The 17,479-nt window shown below is 40.5% G+C and overlaps 1 protein-coding gene across 1 annotated transcript in view; it reads left to right on the top strand.

Annotated features, from left to right (window-relative positions):
* LRRC9 (leucine rich repeat containing 9) overlaps positions 1–17,479 on the top strand; it is a 719,638-nt gene that overhangs the window by 487,571 nt on the left and 214,588 nt on the right. Inside the window, exon 23 of the mRNA XM_086937964.1 lies at positions 5,551–5,673. Within this exon, the coding sequence (XP_086794090.1) occupies positions 5,551–5,673 (123 nt within the window). The remainder of the gene's footprint in view (positions 1–5,550; positions 5,674–17,479) is intronic.

Raw genomic sequence — 17,479 nt, 5'->3', positions numbered from 1 at the left:
TAGCATAGCATAGCCACCAATTACTGACAAGAGTTGTTCAGATTCAAATTTTCAGAGAATATCCCAAATAAGGTTTTAACTTCAGACAGTGTAATATTGTCTCTAACACTAGTTTCTGACAAGAGTTACTTGGGTCCAAAATATTAATGATATTCCAGAAATGAGTTATCTTCGAACTGCTCAAGACTGTCCCATTATAGGGCATGGCCAGCCCTCCATTTAATTGCCCATATAACAAACTAAAGGATGAATTTACCTCTTTCCTAGAGTGTGTGAAATAAAGCTTTGTATAGTCTCTTCTTTGAAAACTCACTATGTAGAAGAAGACGTGAAAATCTGGAAAACTCTGGAACATCAGAGCTGAAATCCTACTGCTGGCTGGGAGTCTCAATAACTAGCAGTTAGGTATGTGTGTGGCCTCCCTCTATAGACGGGTCCTGCCCAAGATGGCTGTTGCCACCTTTTGAAAACAGGGGGCGCCGTTTGGCAGTTGGGAACAGGTGGGGCTTCCCTTTCTTTACAGGTCCTGCCCAAGATAGCTTTTCTGGATAGGGTAACATAGCAGGACATCATTTGATCTCAGAATTAAGAGGACCGAAGTGTAGTCTCCCCCACTTAAAGATTTGTGAGGGAAAGAGGCATGGAGTAAACGTTCCAAATGTGGTTCATCAACAGTGTGGCCCGGTTCCCGTGATCATTGTGTAGGGCCTGCACTAGTTCAAGCAGCCAAATATCACTCTTGTCTATTCCATAAATGAGAATCCAACAGTTTAGAAACGTTTGGAGTACTTTTCCCGAGGGTGTCATAGCTGTAGTGAAGGGTACATGGGATAAACTGAGATGAGCCTTTTTGAGCAACGAGACATGAAAAACGGGTTGAACCCATATGGTAGTGGCAATGAAAACCGAAATGCGACAGTCCAATTAGCTTCAGTCTAGGGAAAGGGCCAATAAACAAGCACTGAACTCTCAAATTCCTGTAAAGGCAAGGTGCTATGGGGACAACCAAGCCAAATCTCCTTGGCCAAAAGCAGAAGCATCCTATCAATGTTTATCCGCATTTTTCATGTTCACAAGTTGTGCTTGTTGCAGGTTGGCTTGAGCTTGGGCCAAGTTGTTATTAATTAATTTCTATCTTTCATGGGCCGCAGGGCAAGAAGGCTCAGTAGACCAACTTTTGGGGCAACTCTGATGATGGTTGCCAGTTACTCATAACATGGAGAAAATCCTATGGAGGAATACCTGGCATTGTACACAAACTCAATTAGGGTTTCACTATCCAACCAGGTTCCCCCAAATTTGAGGGTGTGACAACATATGTATTGTTCTAAGGATTGAATAGTTCATTCAGATTGGCCATCCGTTTGGGTATGCCAATTGGTGGATAATTTCACTGGGATTCCTAAAAGCTTGCAAAAGGCCTTCTAAAAGAAGAAAGTAAACTAAGAGACACAGCCAGACACAATACTAAGAGGAAGTCCATGAAGTTGTACAATGGGCTCAAGGGTTGCAATATGGGTCGCAGAGGGAATTCCCTTTAAAGTAACAAAATGTGTTATCTTAGTTAAATAGTCCACTATAAACGAAAGAGTTCTTTAACCTTGTTTAGATTGTAACTCCACGACAAAATCCATGGAAATGTTTTCCTAGGGAGCCTGTGGTGCTTGTTAACAGTGTAATAAACCATAGGGTTTATGATGTTCTTACTGTCCCTGTATACAGATGATACATGGCAATATTTGTTCTGTGACATCAGTCATTAAGAATTCCTACCAAAAACTTTGTTTGATTAAATATAAACTCTCAGTGACCACAGTGCGAGCTGATTGGGAACTATTGTAGTGCCAGGTGAGGATTTGTTCTTGTAGACTCTTTTTAGGGACATAAATTAGCTTATCCTTCATAAGGAATACATTCCCCAATCTTCCTAGTGTCTTTTTGTGCTGCCCAATCATTCAATTCCTGTTTGGGTAACTGTAGGGTCAATGCTGACAGAAAGTAATCTTTGCACATTTTTACTGTAAAATGTCAGTCCCTATGATAGGTAATGGTTGCTCCTCACATTTTGGATTGGTTTGTAATGTGGACAAGTAAACAGCTTTGCAATTACATGTATCTGGCCAATAAGTGATTGTAAAAGGGAACCCAGGAAAAAATAGTGACTATCGTAGTTGTCAAGATGTCTGCGTTTTGGCAGATTTAAATATTGCAAATTACACTGCTCTAAGTATGCTGCGGTTGTATGAGGGGCTCCCATTAAGTATTGTCTCCACATCTTAAAAGTGTCTAGGATTGCAAGAAAAATATTTATCGCAAACAGCATAATTTTTCTTGTAAGGAGATCTTTTTCTCTAGTGGAAGGATGCAGGATGTAATTCTATAGTAACAGGATCCGACTGAGACAAAATGTCCCCAAACCCACGCATTTATGGCACCAGCCTCCACAATAAATGGTAACTGGCATTGTGGGTGTCCCAGGACTGGTGCAGTGATGAAAGCGTCTTTTGTAGCCAAATCTACCCCTACCTCGATGCAGTAGCCACAAATGAGAACAGTGGCAAATCAAACAGTATGAAGTGGAGGAGGTTAGAATGGAACTCCAGGGAGTAGAACCTGCAAACTTTAAAACACAGTTAGACCATGACTTGGTAGATATAATGCAAATAGTGCTTGGTATAAGGGCTTATAGGTTCTCCTACCTCAGATTCAGAGTTTTCTAGGCCTACCAATGCAATGGAATGTGGTTGTTAGTGGAGCAAGGGTGAGGGAAATGAGGTGGGATAGGAACAAGGGACTTTTTTAAGGAATGACAGAACTAGTGCATCAATGTTCAAATGTTCAAATATACAATTCAAGAATTTTCAATACTAGAAACAAATGTCTGTTCCACCTGAAGGAACTCTGTAGCAAGCCACTGTATTTATCTCTGGAAAGTCCAATCAAATAGGATGTGAAGCTGAAACTACAACTCTGGATGAATCAGTTCCTGCACTGGAGCAAAACTGGTAATACAGTTATTGTGTATCCTGTGTCAACTTCTGAAGATTGCATGATACCATAATCCCCAATTGCTGACAGGTTTTGTTCATGTTAAAATTCCAGAGATTTCCCAAATAAAGTTTTAACTTCAGATGGTGCAATATTGTCTCTGTCACCAATTTCTCACAAGAGTTACTTGGGTCCAAAATCCTGATAATATCCCAAAAGAGACCCCTTCAAACTGTGGAGGCCTGTCACATTATGGTTTTGCCTAGCCCTCCAGATGAGATTAAGTTGGCCACATAATAAACTAAAAGATTAACTTAACGCTTTCCTAGAGCGTGTGAAACAAAGCTTTGCATGGTCTCTTCTCTGAAAACTCACTTTGTTGAAAATGAATATCGCGAAAATGTTAGAGCAACAAAACAGAGATCCTACTGCTGGCTGGGAGTATCAATAACTCATAGGTAGGAATGGGTGAAACCTCCCTTTATAGACTGGCCCACCCAAGATGGGTGCTGCCTAATTTTGAGAACGGGCAGGGGCTTCCCTTCTTTGGAATGTGCGGGCTTCCCTTGGCAGTTGGGAATGGGTAGGGCCCCCCTTTATAGACACACTCTGTCCAAGATGGCTTTTCTGGATGGGTAACACAGCAGGACAACATTTGACCCCTGAAGTGTTGAGAACACAGTGCTTTCTTTTGCAAACAGTTGCCTTGCCAGATGGAAGCAGCCTGACAATACTGCAGCACATGACGAATGCAGTTAGCGACCAGGCGCAGGGTGACCCATGTGAGTACAGCAAATTTGAAAATACAATGAGGTGCTGACCGTGGGGGCCTTCACATCAGAGAATTTTGAATATCTGTAGTTTGGGTTTTACTTAAACATTTGTGGTGATGATATTTAGATAAGAGAATTGATTCCTTGGGTTGATGTGCTGCTATCAAATACTAAGGTTAAGTGGCAGAATGTCTCTTAATGTTGTGCTTTGGTGCCCCCAAAGGCTTAATCTCAAGCAATTATCTTACCTACAGCAACAGAAGTGTACTAGTTCTAATATGACTCCTCTGTTCTTCTCTATGACTTACTTTTGACAACTTAAGAAACTGTTTTAATCTCTGTATCTCCCTTCACTGCCCTGAGCTGGTGCATGGGATATATGTAATGCTCCTTTCGCCTGCTTCCATTAAAGAACTGCTAAATCAGCTTAATGTTTGGAGGCTAAGCTGGTCATGCATTGTCTCATGGTGGAACACCTATATTTAAACTATATCTGACGTAGAGAAACTAAAGCAACCTATTGTCAGTCATGTATCACATGGTAACCTGTGAAGCCTTTTTGTTATCGCACGTAATAGGCGTTACACATAAAAAATACCAAGTCCAACATATTTTTACAAAAATAGAAAACAAGAGAAAGTCTGTAAGACAATTAAGTGTGTCTAGCTTTAGTAGGACAGCTTTCCATTTCTCCCATATACATTTGCTTTTCTGGTTCCTCTTCAAGTGCCTACAGATACTGATATAGAAGTGAATGGAAAAGCATTAAATACTGCCACATGACTGACTGCCCATGAATCTTTCCGTCAAAAAGCAATCCATGTGAGCAGCAGGGTATATTCTTTCCAGTTCCTTCTTCCAGTCCTGAAAATTTGTGAGCATTAGTTTTCTGAGGACATGCTGTTTGAAATTGAAGTATGACATTTTCATCCTCAGGATCAGTGCTATATGGGTCCATCAGACATTATTATAGTCAGGAGATGCACCCATGTATATGCAGGGAGCTATATACAGTTATTTGCTCAAACTAAATCAGGTGGTGGCAATGAAGGGCCTGTATTCATCGCTACATCTTGGGGTATCACAGTGCCTCCTCTCGGTCTATCTGGACATGCACATAATGCTGCTCATTTTGTCTTTGCTTCATCAGGTCTTTAGGGCCGTCTTTTCACCAATTTCTGTCTGTGCAAATATTAATGTTTGCTTTTGACATAAAAGAGAGTAGCTTACTTCCTCAGCTGCCCCGTTTCTCTCCATCATGGGAGCCTGAATGAAAGCTTCTGTCCAGTGACATGTCACAATCTCCTCTGAAAAGCAAAAAACTAAAATCATGTAATTTATCGAATGCCAATACATTGTTTGGTATTTGGCTATGCTGGAAAGTCAAAAACAAGGCCAATCTGGGAATTAGTTTTATTTTTGTGAAACATTATTTGATTTAATGCTAGATTCCTACCAACTCCAGAGTTGGAATCAAAGTCTTTAATGGATTTGCAGCTAGATATGTGATTTGACCATGTAATGCTTAAACTAGTTTTGGTTCTATTTGTCTCCATTAGGTTGCATATTTAATCTTATAAATGTGTTACAAAAAGAGTATACATAACATCATGATAATGTGAATTATTGACAACATTGCAAACCTTTTTAAAATACCTCACTGATACTAATAGACCTTGCTTCTATGTTATTGTACTTTATAATTTGTTTAATATCTTTTTTAAGTTAGTGAGTTATCCTGCTGACAAGACTACTTCAAACCGTTTAATTCATGTGTTTTATATCCTAGAATTTAAATAATCTTGTAATTCTGGATCTGCATGGAAATCTCATATCAAAAATACAAGATCACTATAGATTGTTTGTAATCTTCCATCTTCCGGCTCTGAAAGCTTTAGATGGAGTCACAGTGGTAAGTTACCTATCATTTGCAATACACTTTACTTACAATCATGGCACAGGAAACTAAACAATGTACATACTAGTGCTTAGGTTTAAACTTTTCCCTTCATGTTTGCCATTTTTCAGGACTTCAATCAGGAAGTTAAACTTTTGTAAGGCAAATATATTTATTAATCGGAAAGAGAGTATACAAACACTATCGGGAGAGAGAATACATTACCGCTAAATTAATCCATAACCATCAAATAGCAGGATTAGTCTATGCATTATGATGGACCACCTTTGCATCCATTGTTTCAAGTTCCTTCTGAGTGAAGCCCAGTTTTCCTTCGGTACATTCTGGGCAATTTGATTTCTACTCCGTCCTCTCGACTTCCACAAATAATTTGAGAGACAGAGGGCAAAGTGGGCAAAGTGATGCATTTGTCTCTACATTTTCCTTAAGAAAATGGGTAAGAACCTATAGGTTTAAGAGGTAATTCTGAGAGAGTACACATGAAATATTCCAATACTTCACAGTGTGGCCCCAAGAAACATCATTTTATGTAGCAGTAAATACTACTCCATGTGCAATAATACTGACCACTTTTCATACTCCATCACGCAGTGATTCTTCTACCCACAATTTATGGCAGCCTCTACTGCATAATCTGTCCAACATCCAGAGAAGATTGATGTACAAGTCACAAAATATAGAAGACCTATTTATGGCTAATGACAGTGAGCCTTTCAAAAGTAATGTTTAACGTACGTGTTGGACAACCAATGAAAACAATACATGTGTTTATTTGAAATCAAGGTACACATGTTTGTTAATGTCAACAGTTTATTTGGAGTGTGTCTCTCAATAATCATACGTTCATAAATGTATTACTATAATGAAAATGTGAAACTTCATATTACTGTTGCCTTAGTACAGACTAACCACAGAAAATATTACTTTCTGCCTCACAGCTTCAATCTTACAGTCCTTTTATAGATGAAAACTACTGTACAACTGAGAAAGCCTATTTAACGACATTTCCTCTTATTGCACAGTTTTACCTACAAAGACCATGCACAGGCCTTTGCAATCTAAAAGGTACACAAGAGCACACCACTGAGAGAAAAATCATATTATTCAGTGCCCCCTTGTGTACTAATTACTAAAACAAAAAGAATGGATGGGTGGAATGCTTGAAAAAGCCACTCTCGGGCCACATTCTGTTTTTCTTGGTCATTGCGCCACAGGATTCATCAGTGAGGTGCAGCTTGAATCCTGTAGACTGATTACTTTATAGTACAAAACAAAATAGGGTGTACCCATAGACTTCGATTCACCCAAATCCCTCGGTGGCGGAAATTACATTCTGTATCCTTTGACCTTAATGATGTTATAGGAAGTGACTTCATAAGACCTTTCCCCCTGCATCTTCCCAAGAAGTGATGTCACATAACCTTAATCCTGATGACATCACAATAATTAACATTGCTGAAGTTACATAAGTGCATAATTAATATTGTATATTCTTCTAGGGGTTAACAACTGGTGGAAGTTTCTCTTCACTGAAGATTTTTTTAACAAAAGTGCATTTTAATGCACAATTTTCACATAAATTTGCTGAAAAGCCATAGTACATTCATGGTGTGCCAAGCTACCAAAATCTGACAGTCCCCATGAGTTCACCCAATTATGTTTTTAAAATGTTCTATTGGTGCCCCCTTATGTCCAAAATGACCTCCATTGTTAGGACCAGCATTTTGCCATGGTGACCCCCTTTGCCCAAACATTACATATAATATGCCATTGCCAGAATTTTCCTAGTACTGCTTCTCTTGCACTATGGAGGTACCTTATGTCAAAGATTATGTCTAATATGTCAAGGACCACATTTTGTCATGGATGTCCCCATGACCATGATACAGTTATCCTCCTATATTCCAAGAATTTGCTCCAATGTGCCATCACAAGCAATTTGCGACAGGTGCCAGCTATACCAAGAATGTCTTCCAGGAGACCAGCACTGGCATTTTTTTGTATGGGTGTCCCATGCCAACATTTGCCTACAGAGTGCCAGTAGTAGCATTTTGCAGAGGGTATCCCATATGCAAATATTGCCCCCAGTATTCCAGTGCCAACATTTTGTAAAGTGTGCTTCTAAAAACCAAGAAGTATGCCAGGTCGAAGTCTCATTGATATAAGCAAAATAATTGTATGTGGCATATCGACAAGATAATTTAAAAAAAAACTCTCTTAATGATGGTGTTATATAGGTTTGCGCTAGCACTTTAATAAATTCATCACCTTCTTTTTGTTGTAGTTTTGGACAGAGCATGATGAACACTTTATAAGAATTCTCCACGGCCATACAAAAGAACTTCTTTTCTCAACAGCAAGGGGAAAAGCGTGGCAGTGACGATTTTGTAATGGGGAAGATAAACAGTGGTGAAGCACTAAACACCCTTATCCTGTGATTCATGTTGAGGGGGACCAAATGCATTGGGCGGTACATTCTATATGTTTTTAGCAATAAATGAAGCAGAATAAATTTACTTCTGGAGTGCGTCTTATCTTTGCTGCCATTTGGCGACAATTGTGAGAAATATTTACTGGTGTGGCCCTGCTGGTGGGGACGCGCCACTACGAAACCAGATAAGAGTGCTGCAATCCACCCGCATATTTGGAACAGAAGCGGAATATATATATATATATATATATATCATTCCACTAATGAAAACAGATATGACACTCCAGGCTGCTTTATAAGTTGCAAATTTATTTCTTGCCATGAAATAAATTTGCAACTTATAAAGCAGCCTGAAGTGCCATGTTCGAGTTCATACATGGAACCGGCAGTTGGATGTGATTGGCGCGATTGCGGAGGTGCCTGTTGAGCGGCACTCCAGATGTTCAGGAAGCATGCCTGTAGCCGCACCGAAGAAGCATATATAATATATATATATATATATATATATATATGTATGTTTTAAAAAATATATATTTTTGGGGGTCCCAATTGAAAAAATAAAAACAAATTAATTGTATTTTTATTGAGTGGAGCCCACCAAAAGCCCTTTTTATTTATGACCCTTAATACCCTATGCTCCTATCCACCCCACACCCTAAAATACCTTTACCATATATACCCTTACCTACCCCTAAATCCTAAAAATACCCTTGCAATCAAATACCCACTCCCACCCCTGAACCCTAAAATACGCATACAACCCAATACCCTTACCACCCAACACCCTTACCCAGACCTTAATCTAATAATACCCTTACCATCCCTAAATGTTTGTGTGTGTGTATATATATATATATATATATATATGTGTGTATATATATTCCACAACACGTTTTTCACCCGTCGATGCTCCACTCGTTACAGGTGCTTTCTCGGCGTGTGGTAAAACACGCTATTACACTCCCAACACTGGTTCGAAATTCTACCAAACCGCTTTTTGGAGTGCACACAACAAAGCCATCCTTGGGGTCGAAGTAGTTTTAAAGTATTTATTTTAAGCGCTTCCTGCAGCCAGTTTGACAAACGCGTTTCAGCGCTTCCGCCTTCATCAGTGTCAATCTGAAACTTTACTCATTTAGGTTTAAATAAAAAACAATTGCTGAATTCATTAACATAGAAAGATGTGTGCACTATTTACAAGTGAAAACATAAAATGGTAAATGGACTTCAACTTTTCAAAATCGGCGGCCATTTCTAAATGGATACAAATAGTTATAATTTGTAATGCAATTTCATTATGTGCAAATTGAAACAATACTGTTGGAAGCAATTTTCCAAACCATCTTATCTGTCGTAGATAACATCTCTATCGACTTAGACACGCTGCTAATGTAGTTTATAATCACTATACAATTGTCGCTCGCATGTCGATTTTCAACTATTCAAATTATTGAGCCCTGAATGGGCCAGGAGAACAGCATAATGCGCAGAAACAAAATTCAAACATCACATGTTACGCAATTGCTGGGATTACTGGCAATGTTCCAAGCTTTAAAACAAATTAATTCAGACAAACCCATTGGCATTCATATTCAGCGACCTACATGGACCCACATTTCTTCCTCATTATTCAGACCTAGCGGGGCCTTTGTTTGTAGTTTGATGATATATTTGGACTCTAACGTCCGAAGTTTTTTTATATTGTCACCTCCTCTTTCTGATTTTACCAGTTTGTCCAAGCAGAAGAAGGTGAGGAGACTACAGTTACTGCCATGCTCGTTCTCGAAGTGGCGAGCCACCGGATAGGCTTTGTCCTTATTTGTGATAGCCCTTTGGTGTTCTAAGACTCTCAATTTGGCAGGCTTGATGGTACCCCCCGCGTACTGTTTCCCATACGGACATGTTAGGCAGTAAACTGTATACTCTGAATTGTAGTTAAGCAACTTCGTTATAGAGTTTCTCTTCTGCATCCCAGGTACTGCGTAGGTCTTGATTTTGCTACTGTGTTTGCATGCCTTGCACTTCATACAAGGAAAAAATCCTGTTACCAGTTTTGTCTTTCTACTCTTGGGATTACAATGGCTGTCAACTAGTTGATCTTTCAGGGAATTTCCTCTTCTATAGGTGATCATGGGATTAGTTGGTAATTTCTTTCCCACTACATTATCAGACTTTAATACTTTCCAGTTTCTTCTTAGAATCCGGAAGACCTCTGGGGATTTGTCTGTGTAGTTACTGATTAACCTCACATTGCTTTCTTCGGTTTTGATTTTATCTTTCAGTAAGCTCTCTCTTTCAGTTTCGTTACATCTTTGTTCTGCGTTTTCTAGAAACCCTCGACAATATCCCCTTTTTCTGATCCTCTCCTTGGACTGGGCTATGGCCTTACAACATTCTGAGGGTGTGGAGCAGTTTTGTTTCATTCTCAGGAATTCTCCTACTGGAATGTTATTGACTACTCTTTTGGGATGACTGCTATCAGCATGCAGGATTGTGTTTCCTGCGGTGATCTTGCGGTGCAAAGATGTTTCGATTCTCTCATTTTCTGTGTATACCCTTAAATCCAGATACACTACTTCCTTTGCACTTATGCAGCCTGTAAACTTCAGATTGAAATCATTTACATTAAGCAGTTCTATGTATCTTTCAGCTTCACTCCTCGTACCACGCCGCACGATGAATAAATCATCAATGTAACGGGCCCATAGGGCAATGTTCTCCATCCATTGTTCATTATCACCCGCCCAGGCCACGTGCTTCTAACAGTATTGTTTCAATTTGCACATAATGAAATTGCATTACAAATTATAACTATTTGTATCCATTTAGAAATGGCCGCCGCTTTTGAAAAGTTGAAGTCCATTTTCCATTCCATGTTTTCACTTGTAAATAGTGCACAAACCTTTCTATGTTGATTAATTCAGCAATTGTTTTTATTTAAACCTAAATGAGTAAAGTTTCAGATTGACACTGACGAAGGCAGAAACGCTGAAACGCATTTGTTAAACTGGCTGCAGGAAGCGCTTAAAATAAATACTTTAAAAGTACTTCGACCCCAAGGATGGCTTTGTTGTGTGCACTCGAAAAAGCGGTTTGGTAGAATTTCGAATCAGTGTTGGAAATGTGTATATATATATATATATATATATATCACACCACCTCATCCAACAAGCGAAGAAGCAGAGGCCACAGCGGGGAATCTGGTGGAAACGCTTTATTTGATGTTTAGGCATAATGATTTTCGGCCGCAGTTCAGCCTTCCTCAGATGCCATCAATGTCTCTGGAGATATCTTCACCCGTTTAAATTCACCCTGCCACTGTTCCATTGGATGAAGAGCACCACACCCCCTCGTTGAATAACTGCTCACTGCTAGTAGTTCGTGGGAACTATATATATATATCCAACAGAGTTCACATATAACTCTGCCCTTGAACGGCGATGGCCTACCGGCGAGGTCGCAAACCTCCAAATTAACAAACACCAATCCTTCCAAAGTGAGTAAAAGAATGTGCAAGCCCAAAATCAGTTTTCAACGTGGTTTATTCAATCAATTCATGGAAAACAATGCCTGACGCATTTTGGAACAGCCGTTCCTTTCTCACGGATCGGTTTGACAGTTGTTTTTACCCTTAACATATAGTGCAAAAAGTGTAAACAATAACAAAGGACTACATCGTTACCTTAAATGTGAGGCAAAAATGGCATCCATTTTAGAGTGGTAAATTCATAAGTGACAAAATAGTGTTGAAGTAGAATAAATGAACAACAAATTAATCACGTGGAAATATATCTTGATAAATACCATTCTCCAAATTATTTACATTGAGAATACATCCTTGTAGGTGTACCCCAAAATATCGGGATTATTAATGTCTCTTACACGCAAATATAATCAAATGAATACTCCAATTTTGCCCCAGTGGGCCATGGTAATTCACACTAACTCAATATTCCCAATGTATGAGCATCCGTTAGTCTCTTAATATCCAATTCTGCCCCAGTGGGCAAACTTCCCCAATTAAAACACATAACTTGTTTTTCACATTTGACACTCTTTATTGTCGTTCTTTTGCATTCCTTCATAACAAGGTATTAACTCATTGTCTCCTGTAAAAATAAAAAAACAACAGTGCACTGATCAATGAAGATCTAATTACATCTAAAAAAAAACATTCTACCTTAGAGGCATACATCCGGGATTTCATAAAAACAGCTCAGTACTGATTTTTTTTTTGTTTGAATATTTTTATTAATGCGTTTTTGATATTAAGTTACATGAATGCAACACATAGGATAAAATACCACAGCAATCAGGCTAGTACATTTATCATTCGTTAAACACTTTTCTCATGCCCGAGCAAAGGGAAATGAAATATGACAAAGGCATCCAATAATTTACACAAGGATTACTATAAACAACAACAGTATAACACAATGGACGCCAGTACCATATTCTCCCTGCATGGTAAGAAAATAAAATTAGACATCTTTCACCGAAACCATACAGTGCAGGCCCTAGGCAAGGCTTATACTAGCCAGCAGGCATGCCTCAGGTAAGGCAGTGCTGGCCCAGTTCTGTCAACAGGTATTATTCCTGGCAGAGGATGCGCCAGAGCATGTGTAATTTGGACATTAGGCGCGTTCCCATGTGCCAAGGCATGGCTACCCCGTCATAATGCCCCTGTTCATGTTATTGCGTCATCTGTTCAGCATCCAAATAGTGCACACTCACTACTGGGAACCTCAGTGTATCAGCACTGTGTAAACCTCGCTAGTGGACTTTGGGTGAAGCCCAGACGGAGCCATAACTGAGGCAACATTCAATATCCCATTCTGAGGATAATAAACCAAAACCTATACTCAAGAAATCAGGAACGAACAATATACAAATCAGAACAGATCAAAAATCAAATGTGTGTGTGTGTAGGGTGTGCGTACTTCCGTCCGTAGTGTGAATTGGCTAATGCACCGGTGGCCGCCGAGGGGGGGCTGGGTGGAGGAGGGGGGGAAGGGGGAGACGCTGTCTGCGCGGCAACAGTCAGGATTGCGCGGATGTGACCATGTGTCCAAACAGATAACTGCTTCCTTTAAAGGGCGCAAGCTTGGGAGCGCCATCAAAGTAGTCCCCCTGTCTCAGTGTCATCCCAGGACTGGGGAAGGAAGGGGAAGCATGTCTAAATAATGCCTCTCTGCAGGCACACCCGGTGGAAAGCAGCCAGGAAGTCATCCCAGGTCTGGGCTATAGGGTATTTACGAAGACCTGCAGTCTCCTCCCTGTGCAACGCCACGCTCTCTGCTCTCGCCCAATTATCAAATGAATGGCCCCAGTATATAGCCTGTGGAGGTTCACCATTTTTCCAGCGCTTGGTAATAAGCCGTTTTGCGGTTATGAGTCCAAGGTCCCAGAACCTTTCGTCAACTTTGTCCACCTATAAAGGCCCAAAAGACAAGCCTCCCATGTGTGTGGCAATCCACCACCCGTCCCTGACGCCAGTGTGGTCGAGACCGCTGTCCAATAGTTGTGTAGGAAAGGGCATGCCCAAAACATGTGTAAGAAGTCCGCATCTAATAATCCACACCTAGGACAGGACGTAGTCGCCAGCCTAAAATAGCGGTTTATCTTGTCTGGGGATAGGTATGCCCGATGTATAATATAATATTGGATAATTTTGAATCGTGAGTTGCGCGGGATTTCGAGCGTTCCAGCTAGTGCCCTATCCCACTCTTTGTCGGTCCAGTCCCGCCCCGGTTCCTAGTCCATTTGAAAAATGTGCATGCGTTTGTAAGGCCTGTGCTAGCCAGTGCACCAAATGGGCTCCATTCCCAATCACGTGTAGATATTGTATCAGTAGATGAGGCGGTAGTTCCACCGCGAGGTCACCCCAGGCTCCTGTAAGTACACGTATGAGCGCTGCATGTGTGAGGAATTGGCCTGCCGGAATTCCCGTATCAGTAACCAGTGTCTCGAACGGGATTAATGCACCGTCTTCGAATAGGTCGCTCAGTGTTTCTATGCCAGCCTGCAGCCAGCTGCCCAACGCCGCTTCCATGAACGCTCCTGCATCCCAGGGCGTTCCCAATAATGGCAGATTAGGGGTATATGGTTGGTGCAGCTTGTAAGCTTTAGGCTGCGCATATAGCACTTCCGCGCCACCACCAGGTGTAACTGTGTAGGGCAACAGGATTTGGATAGCGGATGAAAAAGCTCATGCACCTGAGCAGCTGACAAAACCGTCGCGTCTGTGACAGTATCATTTAAAGTTTTCCCACTCAGCCAGTAGGCTACCCACTGCAATTGGGCAGCTAAGTAATATAATTCTTGATTTGGTAGAGCCAGTCCGCCAGTTTCCACCGACGCATACAGGGTATGCAGTGCAACTCTGGGTCGACCCGCGCTCCAGATCAACCGCTTAATTAGAGACTCCAGTTCACGAAATATACGAGCAGGGACATAAACTGGCATATTGGTATAAAAATACAATAATTTGTGCAACACCACCATTTTCGTCAGGGTGATACGAGCCGGAACATTTAGTGGGAGAGAGTTCCAGAACGTCACCTGAGCAGCGAGCGAAGAGATCGCCCGCACTAGATTCCCCTCCAACACATCAACAGGGTCACGATATATGAACAACCCCAGATATCGGAACGTGGTAGAATACCACACCAGCCGCTCTCTCAAAACAGCGATATCATGCTCTTGTGTGGCAACATTAAAGGGATAGACTCCTGATTTCGCCCAATTGACTTGAAGTCCTGACATGACGCCAAATTCGCGAAAAATGTTAGTAAGCTCTGGTGGGAAGCAGGTCAAATCATTGATATAAAGCAGCAGATCGTCTGCATATAGTGACACCGAATGCATCCCGTCCGCTAGTCGTATACCCCAGTTTTCGCCTGAGGCGCGCAGTCGAGCCGCTAGCTGTTCCATCCATCATAAGGGCGAATATAAGAGGGGAGAGGGGACACCCTTGTCTAGTACCCCTGCGTACTCTAATCGGGTCGGATATAAGTCTGCCCGTACGGACACGCACCACGGGTCTCCGATACAGTAGCTCCACCAATTGTAGAAAACCCTCGCCCAGATCATAGGCAACACTAACAGCTCAGTACTGATGGAGGATTTTCAACTTTTAACATAAATGTACAGATAACTTTTCATCTTCAATTATTCCCTCAGGGTACATGGTTTCATTCTTTATAATCATTCTAGACTATAGACGTCGTGGTTCACGAATACTGTTTCCCTCTCTCTCAGACACAGGAATTCTGTCTAAGGCACTGTATCTCAATAAACTAGCATTCTTGTTAAGACAATCTTTGAACTGTCGAGCGATGGGGTATTGCCTATCCTTGTTAGTAATTGGCCGCATATGTTCCAAGATACGCCTTTTCACCTGATGTATGTTACTGCCAATGTATATCGGAGGGCATGGGCAGATTAGGGCATATATACAGAAATCTGATTTACTTGTTAGGTGTTTTGAAATTGTAAATGGTTTCTTGGATTTCGATAACTTTTTCTGCTTACAGTTAGTACTGTTTCAGCACGCCTTACATGATTTGCAAGTGTAGAAACCTTGTATTTTAATTTGGGAATTTGTATCTGTGGATAACTTCCTTTTACACAACATATCTTTTAACACAGTACATCTACGAAATATGATCCTGGGATTTTCATCTACACAGTTTGCTAAAGTTTCATCCGTGCCCAATACATCCCAGAATTTCTTAAGACGTTTTCTCACTTCCCCGCTTGATTGCTATATGCTGTTGTGAATCGTATTGACTCACCAACATCACTGACCTCATCCTTGAGTTTCAGCAGTTCATCCCTTTTGAACATTTTCAATTTATCAACTGCTTTCTTGATCACTTTCTGAGAGTAGCCTCTCTCTGCAAACCTGGCCTTCATGTTAATCACTTCTTCCTAGAATGCTAGGTTAGAGCTACAATTGCGTTGTGCCCTTAATAACTCCCCATATGGTATACTGTTTATGAGGTTAGTCAGATGGCAACTCTCAGCATCTTTCGAAACAGTCTACTTTCCAACCGACTTCCACTTACTGTTACTTTCACATCCAAGAATTCAATATTCCTATCCATACTGCAAGTAAATTTCAGCTTTAGATCATTGTTATTCAGGTATTCAACAAAGCTGATAGCTTCGATCTCACCCCCTTCACAAACACAAAATATGTCATCAGTATACCTTGTCCAGAGGACAACATGGTGATTAAAGGCTTAGATGTTATTCGCCACCTGCTCCTCCCACCAGCCTAGGTACAAACCAGCAAAGCTGGGGGAGAAGCAGGTTCCCATCGCCGGCCCCTGGGAATGGCAGTAGATCACGTCATCAAAGATAAAAAAATTGTTTGACAAACAAATATGCATCATGTTTAGCAGCATCTCAGTATGCAATAAATAAGATATTATATATATTCCAGCTCCAGTCTTCCCTCCTCGTTCTTTGTTTATTATTTAAGCTGTTACGCATTTCGGCATTTCCTGCCTTGCTCACACAACAAATGTCATTTAGCAGTAACCATTAAAATAGCAGGGATCAAGGTCACATGATTACCTAATCCATGGAAAACATATTCGCCACCTCATTCTCCTTGTGTGTAACATCTATAATTACTTAATTACCACTTCTTTTTCAATAGCAATTTAAGGTGCTTAAATCCCATTTTTAGTAACTAAGAAATTCAACAATAGCTGGAAATCAAATTTACAGATGGTTCTTTTGTTTCTTAAATATTCAAAAATTCGCAAGTGCTCGAATGATTTAACATTTTGAAATTCACTCAAATTCACAATGCTCAAGGTTAAGACATAATTGGTCTGAAAGGTAAATAAAAATAAAAATGAAAACATAGAGTTTCCACTTTCTGCAATTTTTATGTCATTGCATACCAAGTGTCAACATTCCAACAAAGGCCCATGACCTTTAATCTCTCCCCAGATACAACATTAATGCCTCAGCCGATTAAGATTTCTCAAGTTGGATCCTGGCTCTGCCACAGCCTGGTCCCTTGATCTGCGGACCTCAATTGTATTGACCCATATCCTTCATCAATTAAAGTGCAAGTGCAAAACGGTTGTAAAATGTACTAATATGTTATAACATCTCTAGTATTTACATTATTTAAGATGCAAGGTTTAAGCAATGTAAAGTGCATGTGCTTATACAGTTTTATTTCTTTATCTCCTCACTCTCCATCATCACCTCTCTTGGTAACTGGTAAAGTGCAGATGTATAAATTGCAAGTGCAACATTATAAAACTCGGTTGCCAAACTGTTTCACTTGAGTTAATACGATCTGTATCTTCTATAAAACAACCTATTTAAAGTTCAAGTGCATTT

Source organism: Lissotriton vulgaris, chromosome 9 (genome assembly GCF_964263255.1).
Source record: "Lissotriton vulgaris chromosome 9, aLisVul1.2, whole genome shotgun sequence".
Lineage (NCBI taxonomy): Eukaryota > Metazoa > Chordata > Amphibia > Caudata > Salamandridae > Lissotriton > Lissotriton vulgaris.
Note: the sequence above shows the minus strand (reverse complement) of the source record. Positions and strands in the feature narration are given on the sequence as shown.